The sequence below is a fragment of the Mangifera indica genome, chromosome 5 (genome assembly GCF_011075055.1).
Source record: "Mangifera indica cultivar Alphonso chromosome 5, CATAS_Mindica_2.1, whole genome shotgun sequence".
NCBI classification, from domain to species: Eukaryota; Viridiplantae; Streptophyta; class Magnoliopsida; order Sapindales; family Anacardiaceae; genus Mangifera; species Mangifera indica.
In genome coordinates this window covers 14,860,576-14,883,785 of record NC_058141.1, presented here as the reverse complement: position 1 = coordinate 14,883,785, position 23,210 = coordinate 14,860,576, and the positions used below count along the sequence as shown (strand labels likewise).

The 23,210-nt window shown below is 36.5% G+C and overlaps 6 protein-coding genes across 6 annotated transcripts; 2 read left to right on the top strand and 4 right to left on the bottom strand.

Annotated features, from left to right (window-relative positions):
• Positions 1 to 1,470: 1,470 nt before the first annotated feature.
• Positions 1,471 to 4,703, top strand: LOC123216663. Its single transcript, XM_044637162.1, has 2 exons — positions 1,471 to 2,604; positions 3,766 to 4,703. Exons 1-2 carry the CDS (start codon positions 1,713 to 1,715, stop codon positions 4,362 to 4,364), a joined length of 1,491 nt encoding a protein of 496 aa, XP_044493097.1. The 5' UTR covers positions 1,471 to 1,712; the 3' UTR covers positions 4,365 to 4,703.
• Positions 4,704 to 6,410: 1,707 nt separating this feature from the next.
• On the top strand, positions 6,411 to 11,197 carry LOC123216664 (nuclear transport factor 2-like). The gene is made up of 10 exons (XM_044637164.1): positions 6,411 to 6,587; positions 6,930 to 7,022; positions 7,131 to 7,268; positions 7,662 to 7,947; positions 8,030 to 8,256; positions 8,452 to 8,620; positions 8,753 to 8,874; positions 8,950 to 9,009; positions 9,928 to 9,988; positions 10,551 to 11,197. Exons 2-10 carry the CDS (start codon positions 6,972 to 6,974, stop codon positions 10,841 to 10,843), a joined length of 1,407 nt encoding a protein of 468 aa, XP_044493099.1. The 5' UTR covers positions 6,411 to 6,587; positions 6,930 to 6,971; the 3' UTR covers positions 10,844 to 11,197.
• Positions 11,198 to 11,415: 218 nt separating this feature from the next.
• Positions 11,416 to 13,933, bottom strand: LOC123216662 (galacturonosyltransferase 8-like). Its single transcript, XM_044637161.1, has 3 exons — positions 13,521 to 13,933; positions 12,132 to 13,367; positions 11,416 to 11,893 (listed from the first exon to the last, which is right to left on the bottom strand). Exons 1-3 carry the CDS (start codon positions 13,680 to 13,682, stop codon positions 11,618 to 11,620), a joined length of 1,674 nt encoding a protein of 557 aa, XP_044493096.1. The 5' UTR covers positions 13,683 to 13,933; the 3' UTR covers positions 11,416 to 11,617.
• Positions 13,934 to 15,186: 1,253 nt separating this feature from the next.
• On the bottom strand, positions 15,187 to 16,464 carry LOC123216389. Its single transcript, XM_044636807.1, has one exon. The coding sequence runs from the start codon at positions 16,462 to 16,464 to the stop codon at positions 15,187 to 15,189; it is 1,278 nt and encodes a 425-aa protein (XP_044492742.1).
• Positions 16,465 to 16,728: 264 nt separating this feature from the next.
• LOC123216666 (galacturonosyltransferase 8-like) lies at positions 16,729 to 18,347 on the bottom strand. The gene is made up of 2 exons (XM_044637166.1): positions 17,900 to 18,347; positions 16,729 to 17,748 (listed from the first exon to the last, which is right to left on the bottom strand). Exons 1-2 carry the CDS (start codon positions 18,059 to 18,061, stop codon positions 16,729 to 16,731), a joined length of 1,182 nt encoding a protein of 393 aa, XP_044493101.1. The 5' UTR covers positions 18,062 to 18,347.
• Positions 18,348 to 19,500: 1,153 nt separating this feature from the next.
• LOC123216665 lies at positions 19,501 to 21,134 on the bottom strand. Its single transcript, XM_044637165.1, has one exon. The coding sequence runs from the start codon at positions 20,879 to 20,881 to the stop codon at positions 19,604 to 19,606; it is 1,278 nt and encodes a 425-aa protein (XP_044493100.1). The 5' UTR covers positions 20,882 to 21,134; the 3' UTR covers positions 19,501 to 19,603.
• Positions 21,135 to 23,210: the final 2,076 nt, after the last annotated feature.

The following is a 23,210-nucleotide window of genomic DNA, read 5'->3' as shown; positions in this document are numbered from 1 at the left end:
TTTAATTAATTAGCCCCCCACTTTTGAAAATCCAACATATGTGAATCACACATTGCAAAATTTTGATAATATCCCATCGTGTATGACTTAAATAAAATATAAAATTTCAGTTACCCTCCATTGCATAAAATAATTGAGTTACCCATTACCATACACTTTACACATGCCTATAAAAACTCGTATATTGAATACAAATCACACATGGTGAAAATTTTGTAAAATAAATTTTATACCTAATTTCATTATTACTAGCAATTACATTCACATAACTTTATAAAAGACAATTATAAATAAACCCTAAAACCAAAAAAAATCAATTTCATACCTATCATGTTTTCAATTTCGATTCAAATAGCCTAAATTTCTACTCCCAAAATAATAAAAGGCTTTTTTCTTCTCTTGAAAAGTTGATGGGATGCTAAAGATTGACAATAAAAAATTAGCATGTGATGACTACTTGATATATTTAAGTATATACAATTTTTAAATGAATCAAATTGAGTTAAAATAAAGACCCTACAAGTTAACAAATTTAAGGAATATTAAAATTTTTAAAATAAAAATTTAGGTTCAAACTTATATTATATTTATAAAATTTTAATTAATTAAAAGGACAATTTTTTTTTATGAAAGTGTGATTTCGTTGGCCCCAAATTTATTGGTAACTATTAGTTAAAGATTATTTTGTGAAAGCCCACTAAAAAAATATTATTTGAATTAATTACCCATTGTTTTTTTAAATCTCACAGGCAAGTGTCAAAACCTCACATCAGAAAATTAATCATTGATGAAACAGGGTCAGTTTTCCTGATCACACCACAACAACACGCCTCGTGATTTTCTGTCACCACTTATCACTTACTGAAACGTTTCTTCCATGCGTCACTTCACGTCTTCAAACTTTCAAAACCTGCCGGCTCCACCCCTCATCCCACCCACCGATACTTCACCTCCACGTGTTATTCAGTGTAGGCTAAACTCTTCATCTCCACGCGTTCCACGTATACAACGTACTCACCAATCACCGTAGGGTAACTGTGCACGTCTAAATCAACTTCTAAAAGCTGCAAAGCAACTTGATGTGCTGAGCTGTGACGCCTTTCACTCCAGCCACGTGTTCGATTCAGACAGTCCGATGCATGGGTACTCGGACCTACATTTGTCTGTCTTATACAAGTGTCGAAACCAAAAACCACTACGTAGCCTAATTTACCTGGGCATTCGTAAATGAAAACGACGGAGGAGATTCGAGGGGACACCAATATCTCTCACCACGTGTCCGTATTCTTGTTTGATGTTAGTCACAGTGCTGTTAATAAGGACATCATCAGACAACACGTGTCGTTTTCTTATCTCTTCATGCAGTATGCCATGTGGCAGATTCACGATTATGCAGGCGCATGTTTGATAAACGTCAAAAGCGCATTCCTGCTAGATTTTAGCGATTAATGTAAAATCATCAGCCAACGGAAGCTATTACGTGTCAATTACCGCCTTGTTCACTTCTCCTGTCTTGCCAAGTGGAGGTTTCTGTATCTCTTTGGCTTCCTTTCCCTTGGTTTCTTTTTCTCCTCTCATAAAATCTGACAAACGGACACAGAGAGGAACCCCCTAGAAAACAATTTAAGTGATTTCGTTGGTTTATGTGTTTGTTTTGAATATGCAATTGTAACTTGAAGTTTGTGAGTCGTTAAATAGACAATTGATTTACAATGATAGCGCTGAAGAAAGAAGAAGAAATGGAGCTGGAGTTAGGATTGTCAATTGGTGGAGGTTTTAAAAGATCAGAGAAAGTGAACCCCATCAAAAGCGAACAGGTTCAGATTGAAAGGATGAGAGATCCAAGAACTAGTTGTTTCGATATAGATCTGAGAGATAATCATCCATCATTTTCGACTGATCTCCGGCTTGCCAGAGTGGGTGTTCATTCCCTGGCAAAACGCGAGATTGAGGTATTAAGGAGACAGGAAGCTAAGAAGAAACGACAAGAGAAACATCAACAGAAAAGAATAACAAAAGGTGAAGAGTGCATCGACAGTGGTCTTGGAGTTATTCACGATACCAAGATGTGGTTAAAATCACCAAAACTGGAGACTGCAGAACGGGAGTTCGGTGCAAACGAAAGAGAATGCAAGAAAAGTAGAGTAGAGGATAACGGATCCCGAGACAACAATGCGGAGATGAAAATGAAAAATGTGAATCTGAATTTTACCGGAGAGCAAAACGTCAATAACATGAATCAAAATCTCAGCTTAAGTTCTAATCCATCAGCATTCTCCTCGTCTACAGTCTATCCGGTTATGTTCCCTTACCCACCTATACAGTTCGTCCAGTTCCCGCACGGAGTACCATATCCTTGTGTGAATGTAGTACCGTTTTGGGGATATGGCGGAGTTTGTACGGGGAATGAGCAGGATGCAAATGTGGTGCAGTCCTTGGTGAGTCAGAGTTTTAGGCTGTTTCAACCCGTTGGTGGTCATCTACTGGCTTTCAATGTAGGTGATGGGTGTGCTTCGAACCAGGATAACAGGAAAGCAGGGTCCCATCGCTCGCCCATGGGCAGTTCCTCTGTAGTTTCGGATTACCGGGACGCTTCTTATGAAGGTACTTTTATTCTCATACCTGCAGCAAGTTTTTTTCTTCAATTTTCTTTCTATATCTTACGGATATTTATGCATTATATAATAATTTTGTGATTGATGTTGATGTTTTGTGAATTGGGTTCATTGTTGATATCATTCTCAAGCATATATCGGAGCAGCCATCATTTGTTTTCATAATTGAAGCACAATTGTATGAAGCCATTGAGTTTTGATGATATTTATTTTGCAACTTGTGAAAAAAGGATCGAATAGGAAGACAGAGATCATATATGGAGATGTAGAACAAAAAAAACGCTGAGAAATATGACCTTGTCTGTGCGTTATTAGTTTCCAATATCTGGCTGTCCCACTAGGCAGTAAATAATCCTAAGTCATTGTTCATTCTACTCATGGGATTGCTTGACTCCATTTCTCTTGTTTTTGTATTGATGTCAAATTTATAGTATGAAACATCCTGCTGTAAGATTTCAGATAAAAAGATGTGGGCAATGACCTGGAGAGTGGCCTTGATAGGGGAAACAAATACTTTGATAAATCTATGGAAGAATAGCATTGAGATAATAGCCTTTTTTTGAGGAATACAGAAAATATTGTTTTCTTATTTGAGATATCTTGATACGGTTTGGAAATGTTTTCAAGTAAATAAAGGGGCAGACAGAAAATAGCGGAGAAATGTGTCTTTTAGATATCAAAATTGTAATTAGGAGAGTGAAAGAGTCTTGTTATAAAATGCGTGTTGGTTGTGCAGATTTGGAAAGGAAAAAAATACAATCAATTGTGCTTCTCTGTTTCTCTCCCCATCTATTCTATTTCCTCTCTTTCTCCTTGATTCTAGATTTTCTTTCTCCGTTTGCTCTTTATCTTCATCATCATCTTCTTCTATTAGTTCAGTCCACATCATCTCTTTACTTGATTGAGTCATGTGATGGAGTACTTCATAAAATTTTGAAAGCTAAATTCCGAATCAATATCTTAGTACATAATTATATTGCCGGAAAGACTTGACCAGTGGTGTTGTATTCATAGATACTTCTTGGATGTACATTGCATCTTTTGATCTCGATGATTTATACATTCGTGGTGATTCTGACGTAGATAGTAATTCAAAGGACTTATCCTTCAAACTGTGACTAAACATGTAATGTTTCATTGTATTTTTCAGGTGGTGGCAGTAGCGAAACCAGAAGTCATTCAATTTACTCCCTGCCAGAACAACATTATGAATTGCATGGCTCAAAAGTAAATGATACAAAAGGCCAGTCTGAACACAGTGCATCATCGCATTTGAGGGAAGCTGCTCAAGTTGATGATGAAATGACAAACTGTACCAAGCCAAAGCATACATCAAATAATGCTCAATGCAGCCCTGCTGCAAACTGCACGCCAAACTGTATTGCATCCAAGATTGTCCAGTTGAGCTCAACGAATAAACCTGTGGAAGGTGTGTCTTCTACTGAAAATCGACCGGCCCCTTGTGTATTGCAGGAATCCAAGAGGGACATAGAGAAGCCTCCAAAGCCTCAAATTCAGAATCAAAATACTCTTTCCCTTCCCCAAATGCCATGTGTTTCGACAACTGGGAATGGTCCCAATGGAAAAACCATTAATGGGTTTCTGTACAGATATACAAAAACGGAGGTTAGCATCATTTGTGTCTGCCACGGAACTTCCTTCTCGCCTGCTGAGTTTGTTCGGCATGCTGGTGGCACGGATGTATCAAATCCTCTGAAGCATATTACCGTGATTCGATCTGCCTTTTGATTTTGAACATGAAGTTGCAGAGAAGGCTGATGGCTTTGTTGTATGAGTTAGCCAGGTAGATGGTATATACTTTTGACTTCATGGAGCTCTTCCTGGCAAGTAAACGGAGGAGACTCTCCTATCCTTATATTTTTTATAAACTCTTCTTAACTGAACAGAGCTGATTTCAGGTCATGGGTCTGTTTTAATTTTCCCCCTTTTTTCTACTGTTTTTCGACAAATGCATATGCTGATTAATGTAGGATGTGCCGATCACATTATGCTTTTTGTTTTGCAGTTGTACCATTATAAAACCAAAAAAAGAAAACTTACAATCTGATTACATATATATGATAAAAATATAGTTTAAAATAATAATTTTTAAAAAAAAAAAAAAACAATGCATGTGCATTGGGCTGATTTCAGTCTCTGAAGTAAAGGGTTGGCACCTTCGTATGGTGGAACTTCTCCTGGTGACCCCCCTTTTTCTTATGTACATTCTAAGTGTGTTGTGTATTTGGTTCTACACCGCCTTTAAATGATGACATGAATATTCGTAGGCCACACTAATTCCTCGCCACCCTAATTAAAGAAATCGAGCTTTCAAAAATTGGCCTTCCACATATAGAGTGATATGATTCTATGCGTGCTTTGACTTGATTGATATTATAACACATGGATTGTTTGAAAGATTATTATGCTATCAGTAATTAAAAATAAAATATTGGGTTATTATTTTATTTAAATGTTGATAAATCTGTTAAAGTAAATCAAATTTTTAGGGACGTGAGAAAAATGTAACAAATGAATATGTGACAACTAGGCTTTTTGTTATAGGTCTAGGATGATTGCTGCGAGATCCATCTGATGAGAGTGGTAGCAAAACAATCTTTTTCTCAACTCATTTGACATAATTGCTTGATGAAGCATCACAAAATTATCATATATGACCAATCTTATAAGACAGATTTTTGGAGACTGACATGTTTGTTGGTGGTGATGGTGTCAACCAGTGGTAGTGTGAGTGGTGCAATTGTTCCAGTGGTGATATTGAGGTGGTTGTTTGGCAAATGGTGATGTGGCTGGTGGTGATATGGGTAATGAAAGAGTAATTTATAATGGGTAATTTTTTGTCTTAATAATTATTTGAGTACATATAAAATAACCATAATAAAATTTAAGATTATTAATTATTTTAATTTAATACAAGAGCTATTTTTTCAAAAAAATTAAGGTAAGATTATTTTAATTTTAAAGAAAATAGCAGGGTAATCAAAAGATTATCCGAACCCATATGAGTTTTATATTTGTAACATTTAATAAATACATTAGATAATCAAATTTTATATGATTAGGAGAAATGTTACTTATAACTATGATTAAATTTTAATGTCTTTCTTTACTATTCTGCCTTCTATTCTACATTTTCAGTATTAACTTAGTTATTTGATTTGAAATATGACTACAGGAACTTTTATAATTCAAAATTTTTTAATGTAATGGCAGATATTAACCATTATATTTATTTATTTATTTTAATTGTAGTTTAAAAATACTTAAATAATTTATAATGGAATTAACATCTTAATATGACTTTATCTTTACATATTGCCAAATGATTTATATTTCCGAAAGCCGGAACCAATTTAATGCATTTTAGGCCAAAGGGCTATTTTCCAACTATATTCTGATACAAAAACAAATATATATTTGTAAGTTTTTAAAAATTTAAATTCTTATATAAGAATTAATTTTTATTAGAATTTTTTTGTTAAAGATAAAAATAAAATCATAATTTTATCATTATCATAAAACCCTATAAAATTTATATCAATTTCTCTTTTTTAATTTAAAAATTAATATTTTCTCTTAAATTAAACTTTAAAAAAATTATTTTATTTAAGAGAAAAAAATATAAATTTTATAAGGTTTTATGATTATGATAAATGATAATTTTATCTTTATTTTCAAGAAAATTAATATAAATTAATTATATTTAAATTTTTCAAATTTTATAAATATGTATTTAGTTTTATATTAAAACTTGGCGATGCTTACTTGTCCGGCCTACGTTTTATACCATAAACCACTAAAACCCTCTTAAGTTTCGCACTCCTTCAAGATCACGAGACGCCAATTTTTACAAACCCTAGATACTTTAAGGGAGGTGAGAGGCCAATTTTTAGAGCCACTTTGTTAACACTCCTCTCACCTCACTCTCTCCCATCCAAATCTTCATTTCAGGTGCTCTAATCTGCGCATTATTTATTTCTCTCTTTTTGTATATATATGTCTTGCTTTTGCTCTGCTAAGTATACTTCGTTTTACGCCTGGTCTGTTTGCCTTTTATTTGTTGCTGAGGAAACTAAAAGTTTTTGCGTGCTTAAGTAGTTAGTGTTTGGTGTGAAGCTTGAGCTCACATCTTGGTGGATCGTTTATGGTTCTGTTTGTTTGTTTCACTGGAAAATCATTTCGCGGCTCCTCTGTAGAAATGTTTGTGGCGACACCGTTAGGGCTTGGTTTCATTTTTTTTCTTGAAAAATATATAAAATTTAGTGATGATGATTTGCGTGTTTAATTAAATAGGGTTTTTGATTGCTTTTGTGAGATCAAGTACTAAGAGTAGTGATGGCGTCTACGGTTCAGCCTACTCCAGTTCCAGCTCCTACTGCTGATGTTGTATGTTACTTTTTTTATTTTGATTCTGTATTATATTATTTAATTTTGATTTTAATTCAACTTTATGTCTTTGATTGAGATGAGGTAATTATTGTGGTGGACTATTAGGTGGGGAATGCATTTGTTCACCAATACTACCTTATTTTACACCAGTCGCCCGAGCATGTTCATCGATTTTACCAGAATGTTAGTAAGCTTGGTCGCCCAGAAGAAAATGGGGTCATGAGTATCACAACCACAATGCAAGTGAGTAACTCTTGTCCTGTTCTCTGTTTCTGTACATCTGTGTTGCTTTTTATTTTTGTGTTATATTTATTGCTGCTTAGCTTGTTTAAACTTTTGAATTTTCCATTTGTTAGAGAATGGATAAAAAATAAACGTGTTAGAAAATTTTTTTTTTTTAAAACTTCAATATATTATGAATTGTTTGAATGAGGTATTAATGATGAAGTTTCTGTTTTCCTGGGTCTCATATGATGTCAAAATTTGTATTTTACAGCAAGCAAAAGATGTATTTATGTTTCATTTGGATATGAGATATTCTCACAGAGTAGCATATGTATGAATTAACGGTAGTGAAGTTTTTCATTAATGATAGTGAAAATTGACATTCACATGTTTGTTTGGCTCTTTGGGCAGGCTATCAATGATAAGATACTTTCACTCCATAATCGAGATTTCAGCACTGAGATAATGACTGTGGATGCACAAGAATCTTACAATGGGGGAGTTCTTGTTCTTGTGACTGGGTATTTGACTGAAAAGAACAATGTGAGGCAAAAATTTACTCAGAGTTTCTTCCTGGCTCCTCAAGAAAAGGGCTACTTTGTTCTGAATGATGTCTTTAGATATGTAGATGAGGCTAACTATGATGGAAACCATGCTTCTGTTAATGATGTTGAATTGCCTGTTACTCCTGACCAAGGTAATTGAGGCCAACACTCTGGTTATAGATTACATATTTTACTCATATCTGACTAATGTTAAGATGATGTTTCTTTCTGCAGGCGGCTCTCTAGTGCACGGGACTTGTGTTTCTGATCAAACAGCTGTTTTATCAGGGGAAGTCAACAATGAGGGCATTCGTGATTCCAATGAAAATGGGTACAACACAGTTGAAGAAGAGGAGACTCCGGTAACTGAGGTTGTTGATGAGGTTCCAGATGATACACACATGGTTGCTGAATCTAACTCTAAAATGGAAGAAGTGGCGAAGAAGTCGTATGCCTCAATTGTAATTAGCCTCAGCTACATCTACATGAGTCATTATGTTTGTAGATTCTTTGAGTTTTGCTTCAGTAATTGCATTTTTCTGTTATCTTTAGAACTGATGATAGTTAGTGGTGTATAAAAGGTTTTTTAGTAGCTATGTTCACATTACTTTTTCTATCATGCTCTGAATTGCCAAGTATTGCTGTTCCTGGTGAAGGTTATGAAGGACAGTGCTGTCTCTATGTCATCCCCTCCATCTTCTCTAAGGTCTATAATGAAGGGCCAGGAGCAACAACCTAACTCTGCATCGCCTCCAGCTCAGGTTCCGGAGAAACCTGTTTCGAGTGTCAATGCTACTGAAAATGGGAATAACCCCGAGGGTGGAGGTATGTGGTTATTTATCATGCTTGCTGGATTTCTTATGTTAAATTTTCAATTTATTTTTCAGGTATGCACATGTGGTTATTGATTCATTCTGTATCTTCTATTGATTCATTCTTTTGTTTGTTGATAAACAGCTGAGGGTCCATCTATCTATCTTAAAGGTCTGCCTGTGAGTGCCACACATTCCATACTTGAGAATGAGTTCAAGAAGTTTGGAACTATAAGGAGTGGTGGTATTCAAATTAAAACCCAAAAGGTATATTTAATCTCATTTTTCTCATTATTTACTGTTTAGTCAATCTGAAACTGATATTTATTCTCTTTAGAACAGGGATTTTGTTTTGGCTTTGTTGAATTTGAAGAGGAAGTCTCTGTGCAAAATGCAATAGAGGTGTGCATCAATTTTTTCTGCTATGACTTGTTTGTTGTTATCTTTTTGTATGCTGTATCTCGAGGACATGGATTTCAATGAAATTCATAGATTGTGTTCACCATGGATTAAGAAGAAACAGATTATTTCTGAGTTCCTTTTGTCTATTTATGATGTTCACCTCTGCCATGGAGTTTTTGGTATTTTAGACATTGTAAGCTTTGATGCCATTTTTAATGTTGTAACAACATAATTTGGTTTCACACAATCTTAAGCAGAATTTTTAGGTTTTTTCTCTTATCATTTTGATGTCTGTTTTACATCTTAAGTGACATGTTTGGGATGCACTACTTTCGTGGAGAAATTCATGCTTAAAACTAGCATGTCCTGGAATCTTCCATTGTGTGTTTTGGTTATTAATTTTGCCATCGTGTGTAAAATTTTATGTTGCAAATGCTATATGCTGTTATTTTAAGATGTTTACATAACGGTTATGTGTGAGTTCTTGATGGTATTCATACAGTGTCTAAACCTTGTATGGACAATTATAGGAAACTATACCAGTCAACTCTGTGAATATAATTAATCAAGCTAATTGTAGGAGCCCCATTCATGATGGAGGTATAGGATGATTTTTTTTTAAATTTCATCTGATTATTACTTTCTATTTTATCCTAATTTTTATACAATTCAGTGTTCAGTTATCTTTCCATATTTTTTGTCGGCTGAGATTGCCATGAGGGGGCACCTTTAGCAGTGCATAAATTCATTTCTTGATCCTCAGTTTACCTTCCTGTTAAGAACGGGGAAGGATCAGTGTCTACTTATTTATTTGCACCATTCTCTTAGATTTTTTGTTTCCTTGTTGCATTGATTAGTTTCTTATGCTAAAAACTCCTAAGGGTTTTGTGTTAAGTATGTTTCTATCTTTTTCCTCAGGCATCTCCCATGATGATCAGTGGGCGACGAGTCATTGTTGAACCGAAGAAGTCAACTCGAGGCAAGTTGGAATTTTATTGTGAATTTCTATCTTTTAAAATTTGATTCATTCTACAATTTGAATTGCCAATACATAATGCTTGACATGGCAACTGTCGTTACCTCTTGGAAGAGATGAGGTTCCCTGTATTGCAATTAACATCAGTCTCATAAGCAGTCTGTCACCAAGAAAATTCAAAATGGTCTCTGGGAGTTTTCCATACCCTGAGCCCACCTGGACCAGGCCCTGGATTAATTTCATAGTTCTGACCTGGGCCTGGGTTTATGTTTAAATTAATTATTATTAATTTTTAAAAAATTGATTTCAAACAATGGTTAATTATCACTGTTCAAGGGTTTGGAGCAAACAGCTGTGTGCTGCTGTGTTTGTGTGCTATGACAAGCTGCATTTCATTCTTTCTGACTAGAAATACTTGATTGATGGTGATGGGCTAGAATTCCGGGGCCTGTGTCTTTTGCCATAGTAGGTTATGTTAGGATGGCGAAAAGGGATTACTAATTAAGACCAAAGGTTGACCTTTGCTAGTTTAAATTTTTGCTAAAACTGTGTTTTTTATTGGCAGGAGGAAATAGGGGATGGTTTTCATCAGGACCGGGAAATGGATATAGGAATGATGGAGCCAGAGGGCGTGGAAACTATGGAGCTAGCAGAGGCTATGGCCGGGGTGATTTTGGTAACAGGAATGAGTATGAAAACAGGAGTGGCAATAGGGGAGGATTTTCTAACCGTGGAGGTGATGGATACCGGAGGACTGATCAGATGGGGGGCACCGGTGGTCGCATCAACCGCGTTGGCAGGATGACTGTTAATGCGGCAACTAAAAATGTAGCACCACGTGTACCTGCTCCTGCATGAGGAAAGCATTTATTTGTGAGGCAGTCATAGAGTAAGGATAAAATTTTCTGTTTGTAGTTTAGTGATTTGGCAAGTGGTTTAATAGGTTAAGGGGAAGGATATGCTATTTTAGTGGATTAACTACCCCAATTTTCTTTAGGATTTATCATGGAGCTTAGCCATTTTTTGCCCATAATGAGTTGTGATCAAAATTTTTTCCCATATATTGCGGGAGTTTCTTTTTTAGGGGGTTACAGTGGATAACATTAATCCATGTTTCTCGTACATGAAAAATGATAATTGTTAGGTTGCAAGACAAGTTTTCCTCGACAATTTTGAAGAAATGGCTAATGGAGAATGTTCTATGTTTTTTTATTGGTGTCCATACCCACGCAAGGAGGTGTTATTAACAACCTTACCTATATTACTTTGGTGGTAGTGGCTACTAACAAACCATCTTGCCTTCTAGACTCGTAGTCTTAAAAAATTCTTTTGCTTTGAATGAGTATCCAAGATGATAACATTCGGATACAGGATTCAAGAGCTAAAACAGGTACACGATATGCTGTAGTTAAATCACTACATGTATAGAGTTGAGTTATAACAACTAAAAACTTTAATTGCAAATTTGCATGAAGTTATAAATACATTTTAACGTTTGCCGAATAATTTTAATCGCAGCTGCGAGAATTCTATGAACAGATAGAGCCAAATCCTACTAGTGAGATATCATATCAGACTTGAGCATGATCCTATGAGAGATACCATATCAGACTTGACTATGACAGAGATTATTCAGGCACCAAAATTACAGGCTTGAACAAATTCAAGGTCATAATCAACATACTTAGTCCAAAGAGGCTTGAACTGGTTCATGGCAATGTCAAGCCACGGCTTCATGTTTCCGTTGAAGTGTACCACTGCAGCATTTCTAATCTCATCCACACTGATGCTTGGATTATAGCCAAGTCCCAGAACATGCCATGATTTGTCCAGTGGCTTTGTAGTAGAGTAAAATGTGATTAAACCTGGAGGTAATGTCCCCAATTTCCACAAGGTTCTGTTCTCGTTCTGCAAATTTGGTAAAATGCACATAAGGTTTAATCCAAAAATTAGTAATACAGAGCACATTAATGAATATAAAACTGTAGCAGCTACAAAAGGGACAGGGGGATCAATTCGCCCAGGTAAACTAAAGCAACTAAATACATTAGTTTCCTTTTTCCAATCATCAGTAGCATCATAAAAGATGAGGCATAAACCGGTATAACACAAGTGGAAACAAGTAATGCATAAAAATTAATCTTACCAGATTCTGCCAGTAATGATATTCTTCTGTACACTTCTCTCTTCTCCAAGCATCCAAATCAAAGAAATTCATCCCATACGCCCACGCACATGCCTTTGGATTAAACTTCTCCTTAATCAAAGGATGTGAGAAATTCATGTACTGTGCATACCTATGAAATGACCCAAAACAAGTCTCAACTGCCCCATTCACCTTCCCATCCATATCTACGTTCCACAACCCTGTTAAGTCCCTTTGAACAACTATATCATCATCCAAGAACAAAATCCTATGCAATTTCGGGTACATCTCAGGCAAATAAAACCTCAAATGATTCAATATCGACAAGTACTTGGGATTTCTAAATTTCATATTTGTCGTATCTTTTGTTGCATTCTCGAGCTTGTTCTCAAAGTAAAACCTCTGCAAATTAGCAGACTCCAACTGCCTCAAAACAGGCACATAGGATGAATTCAAAAACTCATAATCTTCAACTGCCTTAACTTCTATATGGGCCCCATTATAATCCTTCAATTTAAACATAACCTGCATGGCCCCAAGATTCATCTTATCAGTAACTACATGAAACACATGTTTCGATGGCTCTTTGGAGTTCTTAACAGCGGAATTCACCACCACAGAAGCTGCAAGCACATTATCTGAAAATATAGCATAATGGTAAAGCTTAGGGTCTTCAAATTCTGGGGGCCTTGCTTTCCCTTCCTCATTGTATTTCTCAGGATGTGCAATTCGCTCCTCCATCAACCTCATAGCCAGACAATGCAAACTCTTAGGTATCGATTTTGCAGCTATCAAACTCGAAAAAGCTCCTTGCTTTTTAGCTTTTGTTAACTGTTCATTCACTGCAAAAATAGTGTCTTTTAGTTTCTGAATCTTCAACTGATTATCAAAGGACTCTTTAGCTTCTGCTATTATCTGGCGAGTTAATTTGATTCTTTCTTTCACTTCCTTTTCAAATTGCCGTAGTATGGATTCATCGATTTGGATGGAGTCAGACTCTGTGAGAGCCCGATAAGATGGTTTATTGATGAGATCCGTAAAATTTCTAGAAAGATCAGCAAAGTTTCTAACCAATTTGGAGTTCTCCAGCTTTAGCTTCCGTGCATAAGATGCGTAGGCCATAACCAAAGCTCGGTGATCATCCGCTTGCTTTCGGATCTGATCCAATCGAGGCTTCAGTGGATCCGATTTTTGCCCCAAAAGGGATCTCCCAAAGGATGAAATTCTGTACGTACCCTGATCCCATTCAATTAAACAATAACACTTCTTAGAACAATTCTAATTCATATCTACAATTTGCTTTCTTCTTAGAAAGAGAATCAATTAAAAGTAAAACAAACACACACACACACACACGGAGAGAGAGAGGGAGAGAGCGTGTGTACTCACCGAGGGCAGAAGATGGTGAGAATCTGAGTGGAAAGTGAAGGCAAAGGAGAGACTTAAGAAGGTAAAGACGACAATACTAAAGCCGAAGGCTAGCATTTTCATGGTGAAACCAAATCGTCCGATGAGGCATGGTCCGGTGCGTGCGGTTCGAGTGTTGGCCATTGCCGATTAATAAGTAATGTGAAAGTGATAGAGATTTATATCTCTCACTCACTCATCACTCACTCAGTCGCTGCCTGCCTGGCTCTAGCTTGGAATGGAGATTAATAATGAAAGATGAGATGAGATGAGATGTCTAGCCTGCGGTCACGGCAGCGATCGAATGGATGTAAACCGTCGATTGGTGGGTTTGCCACTTCAAGCAACGCGGAATAGTCTAGTTTAGAGGATACTTTCTAAATTTATCCCTCGGGTAAATTAGTAACATTTAAAATGACAATTTTGCACATTAAAAATTGGATTTGATTTGAGTCACAAAATAATCCAAGTTAGATAATTTTAAACAAATATTCTTGGTGCTTAAGTACATGAAATGAAAGTAACAACTCCGTATTAAAGCTGTTCACCCAAATAATTCCAAGTAAGTTTTCAACACTACAGTTGGCATCCAGTTCCAGCTATAGACTCTCAACTTCAACGTAGACAGTCAATACCACACCAATTTGCAGTCCAGATGAGCAAGATTGGCGGTTGATATTAAATTAAAAATAAAATAATATTTTATTTTATATATATATATGTAATTAAAATGTGGGTATATCATACATAATTTATAATTCCCAGACACATGAAGAGATTCCTTTACACTAGGTCTTGTCTTGAGGCACATCATCTTTCACAAATAATCATGCAAGAAATCACGGTCTGTTTCTGTGGTCAGACAAAATATTTTTGACAACCTTCCGGTTAGATACACGAAATAAAAGGGGGAAAAAAGAAGGAATTGGACTTGAATCCATATCCATCAGATGGGGAATCAGCACATGTTAATCACTGTTTTTTAATGGCTTACTTTGTGGCTTTGAACCAAAATTTAATGATGAACAGATACAGTCAATGCCATTCTGCCTAACACAATTTATTAAACACACATTTAAAGCATGAAAACTCCGATATAACATGTTGCTCCTCAAGGTTAGAAAGAGTGACTTTGGTTGAGTCATATTCAGCAACTCAACCGAATGAATCTACTTGAAGAGTAAGAAGTAGAATGTCTATAAAAAATAAAGCCACTGGAAGTATATAATTAATGCTAATGAAACAGCAGAAAACAAGTGAACATCTATCAAACAATTGGCCACATCTCTCCTATTCTATTTGGTTATAATCATAGCTGCATGCCATATGTCACTTGTGACATTATTTGGGAATGGCCCAAAACATGGCTAATGCATAATAATGTTAAACCACCTCGTTAGGCCTTGTGCATGCGACAATGCAGTATGATTGCAGCAGTAGTTATCTACCAACAACTATGACCCACTCAGCACACAACAATTCCCCTCAAACTAAAATCATCCACACAAGCACTGACTAGTTTCTGGAATTTTGGGGGTTAATAAAGAAGAGAAAAAAAAGACCATATTTACTTCAGATTCTCAAAGAAGTACACATTTATGTTATGCCCAATAATTAAAAATAAAACAAGTGGGTGAAAGTGCAACCATTAATGGTAGATCTTCTTGCCATGCTTTGTCACATGGTGCAACCAGCCAATGCCTTTGAGCGCCTTGGAAAACTTGACAAGATTGGGCCTTCCCATTCCCAAATTCATCTTCCCTGCTGAGAACTTGAGAGCCTGTAAGCAGCACAATTGCCCATCATCAATCTCTTCTTCTTCTTCTTCGTCTTCATCTTCCCCATGGTACTTACTGCTACCTTTCTTAACCTTCCTTGATTTGTTTCTAGTTTGAAGCTTATTTGAGTCTGTCTCGTAAGTCTCCCAAAGCGAATCCATCCCTTCAGTTCCATTTGCATTGTGTCTCTCCTCAAAAAGCTTGCATGCCAATGTCCTTCTCCATTCTTTTTCTTTTCTCATCGACCCAAAACTTCCAAGATTTGACCCACCCATTAATGGCTGAGAATAATTAATATCCATAACTTTTGAAGCATAGTACTCTCCTCCATCACTATCATTTCTCCCAAGTCTCTGAGAATTTGCTCTTACTTTTGACAAATATTCCAACACTCCATTATCATCACTTATTTTACTGCCTACTGCCTTGGATCCACCTTTCATTGCTGTTGCTTCCTTTTGCTCTTGATGATCATCTTTATTGAACTCTACGCGTAGTGCCTTGACTATGACTTCTTTTTCTCCCTTTTCGCACATTGCACCGACAAGCTCGAGGTCCTCCTTCAAGAACCCTCCTAAACTTTCACCTTCCGCTATCAGCTCAGTACTTTCAGCCCGCATAATCTCAGCTAAGCTTTCGTTAACTTCACTTGTCAGTTCTTGAGATACATTTGTTCCACGAGTTTCATGAATTGAATGCTTGTCCACAGGCTCTTCTTCGAAGACTGATAAGCAATTTTCTTCAGAATCTTGAACGGAAGTTTCTCTGATCTCAAGAATAGACGTATCAAACACGATTTTATAGGCTTCAAGCTCCTCAAAGCCTCGGAATTCTTGGTTTTCATCGTCTGCATTAGAGTGCAGCCTGTCTAAGACATTTTGGAAGGAGAATTCTAGTGAAGAATTATCGCGAAGAAGAGTGGAGAAGAGAGCAAGCAGCAAAAGAGAGGTGGTGATGAAGAGAGGAGAAAGGAAAGAAAGGATCTTGATAATGTATGGTGAGAAGAAAACGATGTAAGAGAAGTAAAGAGGGTGAGAAATAATGAAAGAACAGAGGAGGAACAAGTCAGAGAGAAGAAGACTAGACAAGCAGTGGTGAATTTTCTTGGAGTTGGTAGTGTTTGGTGATGAGAAAGAAAATTCTGACATTTTCTTTCTTCTCTTGGAAAATGAAAGAAATTGGAACAGAATAGAATAGAATAGAATAAGATGAAGATGGGTGAAAGTTTTGTTTTTGTTGAAGAAAAATGTGAAGAGAATGTGTGAAATTGGCAGTAAGAGCGGCGTGAATAAAGGAAGGAGACTGAGAGATCCCAAGATTAAGAGAGAAAGAGATTGTATAACTAACAATATTGGCAAGAAAAAAAGCACTTTTTTAGAAGCTGCTTTTCCCTGTTGAAAATCAATCTTTTTTTACCCTGTTAAGTCCCTTTGAACAACTATATCATCATCCAAGAACAAAATCCTATGCAATTTCGGGTACATCTCAGGCAAATAAAACCTCAAATGATTCAATATCGACAAGTACTTGGGATTTCTAAATTTCATATTTGTCGTATCTTTTGTTGCATTCTCGAGCTTGTTCTCAAAGTAAAACCTCTGCAAATTAGCAGACTCCAACTGCCTCAAAACAGGCACATAGGATGAATTCAAAAACTTATAATCTTCAACTGCCTTAACTTCTATATGGGCCCCATTATAATCCTTCAATTTAAACATAACCTGCATGGCCCCAAGATTCATCTTATCAGTAACTACATGAAACACATGTTTCGATGGCTCTCTGGAGTTCTTAACAGCGGAATTCACCACCACAGAAGCTGCAAGCACATTATCTGAAAATATAGCATAATGGTAAAGCTTAGGGTCTTCAAATTCTGGGGGCCTTGCTTTCCCTTCCTCATTGTATTTCTCAGGATGTGCAATTCGCTCCTCCATCAACCTCATAGCCAGACAATGCAAACTCTTAGGTATCGATTTTGCAGCTATCAAACTTGAAAAAGCTCCTTGCTTTTTAGCTTTTGTTAACTGTTCATTCACTGCAAAAATAGTGTCTTTTAGTTTCTGAATCTTCAACTGATTATCAAAGGACTCTTTAGCTTCTGCTATTATCTGGCGAGTTAATTTGATTCTTTCTTTCACTTCCTTTTCAAATTGCCGTAGTATGGATTCATCGATTTGGATGGAGTCAGACTCTGTGAGAGCCCGATAAGATGGTTTATTGATGAGATCCGTAAAATTTCTAGAAAGATCAGCAAAGTTTCTAACCAATTTGGAGTTCTCCAGCTTTAGCTTCCGTGCATAAGATGCGTAGGCCATAACCAAAGCTCGGTGATCATCCGCTTGCTTTCGGATCTGATCCAATCGAGGCTTCAGTGGATCCGATTTTTGCCCCAAAAGGGATCTCCCAAAGGATGAAATTCTGTACGTACCCTGATCCCATTCAATTAAACAATAACACTTCTTAGAACAATTCTAATTCATATCTACAATTTGCTTTCTTCTTAGAAAGAGAATCAATTAAAAGTAAAACAAACACACACACACACACGGAGAGAGAAAGGGAGAGAGCGTGTGTACTCACCGAGGGCAGAAGATGGTGAGAATCTGAGTGGAAAGTGAAGGCAAAGGAGAGACTTAAGAAGGTAAAGACGAGAATACTAAAGCCGAAGGCTAGCATTTTCATGGTGAAACCAAATCGTCCGATGAGGCATGGTCCGGTGCGTGCGGTTCGAGTGTTGGCCATTGCCGATTAATAAGTAATGTGAAAGTGATAGAGATTTATATCTCTCACTCACTCATCACTCACTCAGTCGCTGCCTGCCTGGCTCTAGCTTGGAATGGAGATTAATAATGAAAGATGAGATGAGATGAGATGTCTAGCCTGCGGTCACGGCAGCGATCGAATGGATGTAAACCGTCGATTGGTGGGTTTGCCACTTCAAGCAACGCGGAATAGTCTAGTTTAGAGGATACTTTCTAAATTTATCCCTCGGGTAAATTAGTAACATTTAAAATGACAATTTTGCACATTAAAAATTGGATTTGATTTGAGTCACAAAATAATCCAAGTTAGATAATTTTAAACAAATATTCTTGGTGCTTAAGTACATGAAATGAAAGTAACAACTCCGTATTAAATCTGTTCACCCAAATAATTCCAAGTAAGTTTTCAACACTACAGTTGGCATCCAATTCCAGCTATAGACTCTCAACTTCAACGTAGACAGTCAATAGCACACCAATTTGCAGTCCAGATGAGCAAGATTGGCGGTTGATATTAAATTAAAAATAAAATATTATTTTATTTTATATATATATATAAAATTAAAATTAAAATGTGGGTATATAATATATTACTCATACATAATTTATAATTCCCAGACACATGAAGAGATTCCTTTACACTAGGTCTTGTCTTGAGGCACATCATCTTTCACAAATAATCATGCAAGAGATCACGGTCTGTTTCTGTGGTCAGACAAAATATTTTTGACAACCTTCCGGTTAGATACACGAAATAAAAGGGGGACAAAAGAAGGAATTGGACTTGGATCCATATCCATCAGATGGGGAATCAGCATATATTAATCACTATTTTTTAATGGCTTACTTTGTGGCTTTGAACCAAAATTTAATGATGAACAGAACAGACACAGTTAATGCCATTCTGCCTAACACAATTTATTAGACACACATTTAAAGCATGAAAACTCCAATCTAACATGTTGCCCCTCAAGGTTAGAAATAGCCACAAGAAGAAAGAGTGACTTTGGTTGAGTCATATTCAGCAACTCAACCGAATGAATCTACTTGAAGAGTAAGAAGTAGAATGTCTATAAAAAATAAAGCCACTGGAAGTATATAATTAATGCTAATGAAACAGCAGAAAACAAGTGAACATCTATCAAACAATTGGCCACATCTCTCCTATTCTATTTGGTTATAATCATAGCTGCATGCCATATGTCACTTGTGACATTATTTGGGAATGGCCCAAAACATGGCTAATACATAATAATGTTAAACCACCTCGTTAGGCCTTGTGCATGCGACAATGCAGTATGATTGCAGCAGTAGTTATCTACCAACAACTATGACCCACTCAGCACACAACAATTCCCCTCAAACTAAAATCATCCACACAAGCACTGACTAGTTTCTGGAATTTTGGGGGTTAATAAAGAAGAGAAAAAAAAGACCATATTTACTTCAGATTCTCAAAGAAGTACACATTTATGTTATGCCCAATAATTAAAAATAAAACAAGTGGGTGAAAGTGCAACCATTAATGGTAGATCTTCTTGCCATGCTTTGTCACATGGTGCAACCAGCCAATGCCTTTGAGCGCCTTGGAAAACTTGACAAGATTGGGCCTTCCCATTCCCAAATTCATCTTCCCTGCTGAGAACTTGAGAGCCTGTAAGCAGCACAATTGCCCATCATCAATCTCTTCTTCTTCTTCTTCGTCTTCATCTTCCCCATGGTACTTACTGCTACCTTTCTTAACCTTCTTTGATTTGTTTCTAGTTTGAAGCTTATTTGAGTCTGTCTCGTAAGTCTCCCAAAGCGAATCCATCCCTTCAGTTCCATTTGCATTGTGTCTCTCCTCAAAAAGCTTGCATGCCAATGTCCTTCTCCATTCTTTTTCTTTTCTCATCGACCCAAAACTTCCAAGATTTGACCCACCCATTAATGGCTGAGAATAATTAATATCCATAACTTTTGAAGCATAGTACTCTCCTCCATCACTATCATTTCTCCCAAGTCTCTGAGAATTTGCTCTTACTTTTGACAAATATTCCAACACTCCATTATCATCACTTATTTTACTGCCTACTGCCTTGGATCCACCTTTCATTGCTGCTGCTTCCTTTTGCTCTTGATGATCATCTTTATTGAACTCTACGCTTAGTGCCTTGACTATGACTTCTTTTTCTCCCTTTTCGCACATTGCATCGACAAGCTCGAGGTCCTCCTTCAAGAACCCTCCTAAACTTTCACCTTCCGCTATCAGCTCAGTACTTTCAGCCCGCATAATCTCAGCTAAGCTTTCGTTAACTTCACTTGTCAGTTCTTGAGATACATTTGTTCCACGAGTTTCATGAATTGAATGCTTGTCCACAGGCGCTTCTTCGAAGACTGATAAGCAATTTTCTTCAGAATCTTGAACGGAAGTTTCTCTGATCTCAAGAATAGACGTATCAAACACGATTTTATAGGCTTCAAGCTCCTCAAAGCCTCGGAATTCTTGGTTTTCATCGTCTGCATTAGAGTGCAGCCTGTCTAAGACATTTTGGAAGGAGAATTCTAGTGAAGAATTATCGCGAAGAAGAGTGGAGAAGAGAGCAAGCAGCAAAAGAGAGGTGGTGATGAAGAGAGGAGAAAGGAAAGAAAGGATCTTGATAATGTATGGTGAGAAGAAAACGATGTAAGAGAAGTAAAGAGGGTGAGAAATAATGAAAGAACAGAGGAGGAACAAGTCAGAGAGAAGAAGACTAGACAAGCAGTGGTGAATTTTCTTGGAGTTGGTAGTGTTTGGTGATGAGAAAGAAAATTCTGACATTTTCTTTCTTCTCTTGGAAAATGAAAGAAATTGGAACAGAATAGAATAGAATAAGATGAAGATGGGTGAAAGTTTTGTTTTTGTTGAAGAAAAATGTGAAGAGAATGTGTGAAATTGGCAGTAAGAGCGGCGTGAATAAAGGAAGGAAACTGAGAGATCCCAAGATTAAGAGAGAAAGAGATTGTATAACTAACAATATTGGCAAGAAAAAAAGCACTTTTTTAGAAGCTGCTTTTCCCTGTTGAAAATCAATCTTTTTTAACCAGAACCAACACTGGGATCCCCTTTTGAATTTGCTGGGCATTTTTATCATCATTATATATGATCTTACTAAGCCAAATCAATTGCTAATTGCCTCATATCAAGGAATATACATAACTTCTTTGGAAGAAGCTGATTCTGTACATCAAAAACTATTAATAACACATCAGATCTAGACAAATTTGACTAACCTCAGTATGGGTCTGGGATTTATTAAAGGGAGATAAAGCTTTTTTAATTTTTCTTTTCTTTATCAGTTGTGTCATTGAAGCACCAGCTTCTTAATTACATTTTATTTTAGCACTGAGCAGCAGGCTTAAAGCAAGAATCATTAAGTTTTGCTATCTTAATTGATTCCAATGTCCAGTTAAAGATTTGTTTGGATTACTGTTTTGTCACATATAACTGCGCTTTGTTGTAAAGACTATGCTATCTTTGTCAACTTCCATCTTAACGTGAATTAAACAAGACACCCACATGGAATGAAGATCATACAAGCAAATCTTAAGTTCATCATAAAACCCTTCAACATTTAATTGCAGAGCATGGAACCTTCACCACAAAACTACATATTTCCTACTTTCAAAAAGGTAAATTTCTGATAATATAAATCTGATGTATGATGCAAAGAAGAGACCAGAGGTGATTGAGGAGTTTTGGGAGGTTAGGATTTAGAAATGGTTGCAGTTGCACATGGGAAACCACTTATAACCATTCAAGTGCATATAACCTTTGGTCCTCTGCTTTTCACCTCTATTAGGACCCACCATTTTATTTATTATTGTTTTTTTTAATAAGGGTAATACCACTCAAGTCAAACTGTCGTTTAATAATATACATTAAATAGGAAAGAACTCTAAATCTAATGACTATTGTTATAAATATTATATTTGATAAATAAAGAGTTTGATTTTGATATGTCATTCTTTTGACTATAAATTTTTTTTTTCAAACACCTTGTTTTGTGAAAAAAAAATTGGCGCAACAAAAATAGAAAAAAGAGACTTCTCCATTTCTTCTTTTAAGTAAGAGAGTAGTGAAAATTACGAAAAGAATCTATGGTGGTAACTCTGGCTACTGAAACTTTTTCACCCTCCTCCCTTTGGTAAAAACAAAAGGCCAAGTAGATAAATAAAGAGGTTGGACTAATTTTCCTTTCTCCACTCAGAAACCATGACTAATTTAGAGTCAGATTTCCGATTGAATTGCTAATAGGGTTGTGAAGGTCCATAACGGCCCTATTATGTAATGATGGTGAATGAGTCCCCTCCTATTGACGTTGGGTAATATTCCATGGTGTCCCACTCAAGACTAAACTAATTGTTTTCGCATAGCTTGTGGGCTGTTAAAACATTAATCTTTTTTATTCAACCACAGACAAAAAGGAGACCTACCTCTTTTCCCTTTCACCCAAAGCGACCTCTAATCAAATTAACGACCCTGTGTCGTGTCAGCGTGAATATGCGATACTCTCCTTTTTCTTTCAGTAGTTAAAACTACTGCCAGCACCTAGAATTACATCAAATGAAGGCCAACCAACATGGTATCCAATATTGCCAACTTCTTCCAACAGGCCTCACCAAATGTGATTTCCTAGCAAAATATTTCAAAATGACACCACTCACACCTACTACATGCTCACTCCTTGAATATGCTCATTCATTTTTTAATACTCTCTCTGATATGATTTCAGACGGTGGCGACTGGCGATGTTCAACCGCAGAGGACGACCTTAACAGAATTTGTTTTCTTGTGGACAGAGAATCGCATGTAAGCCATAGCCCATCCCAGCTCTTTCAAAATAAATATCATATCAATTCAAATATCGCACAAGAATAATAGCAGCATTTTAACCCAGAACTTCCATTGACTTCCTCTGCAAGCTGCAGGTCTTGGAATCCGTTGATTGTCCATTAGTATTTTAGGAGACTTTCTCAATATGACTGAACAGTGAATATGTCTTCTGTGATGGACAACCATTAAAGTACTAGAAGCCACACAACAGAGAAACCGGACAGAATCAAACTTTATCTGGACTTGCAGTTACTTCAACATAAATACTGAAATC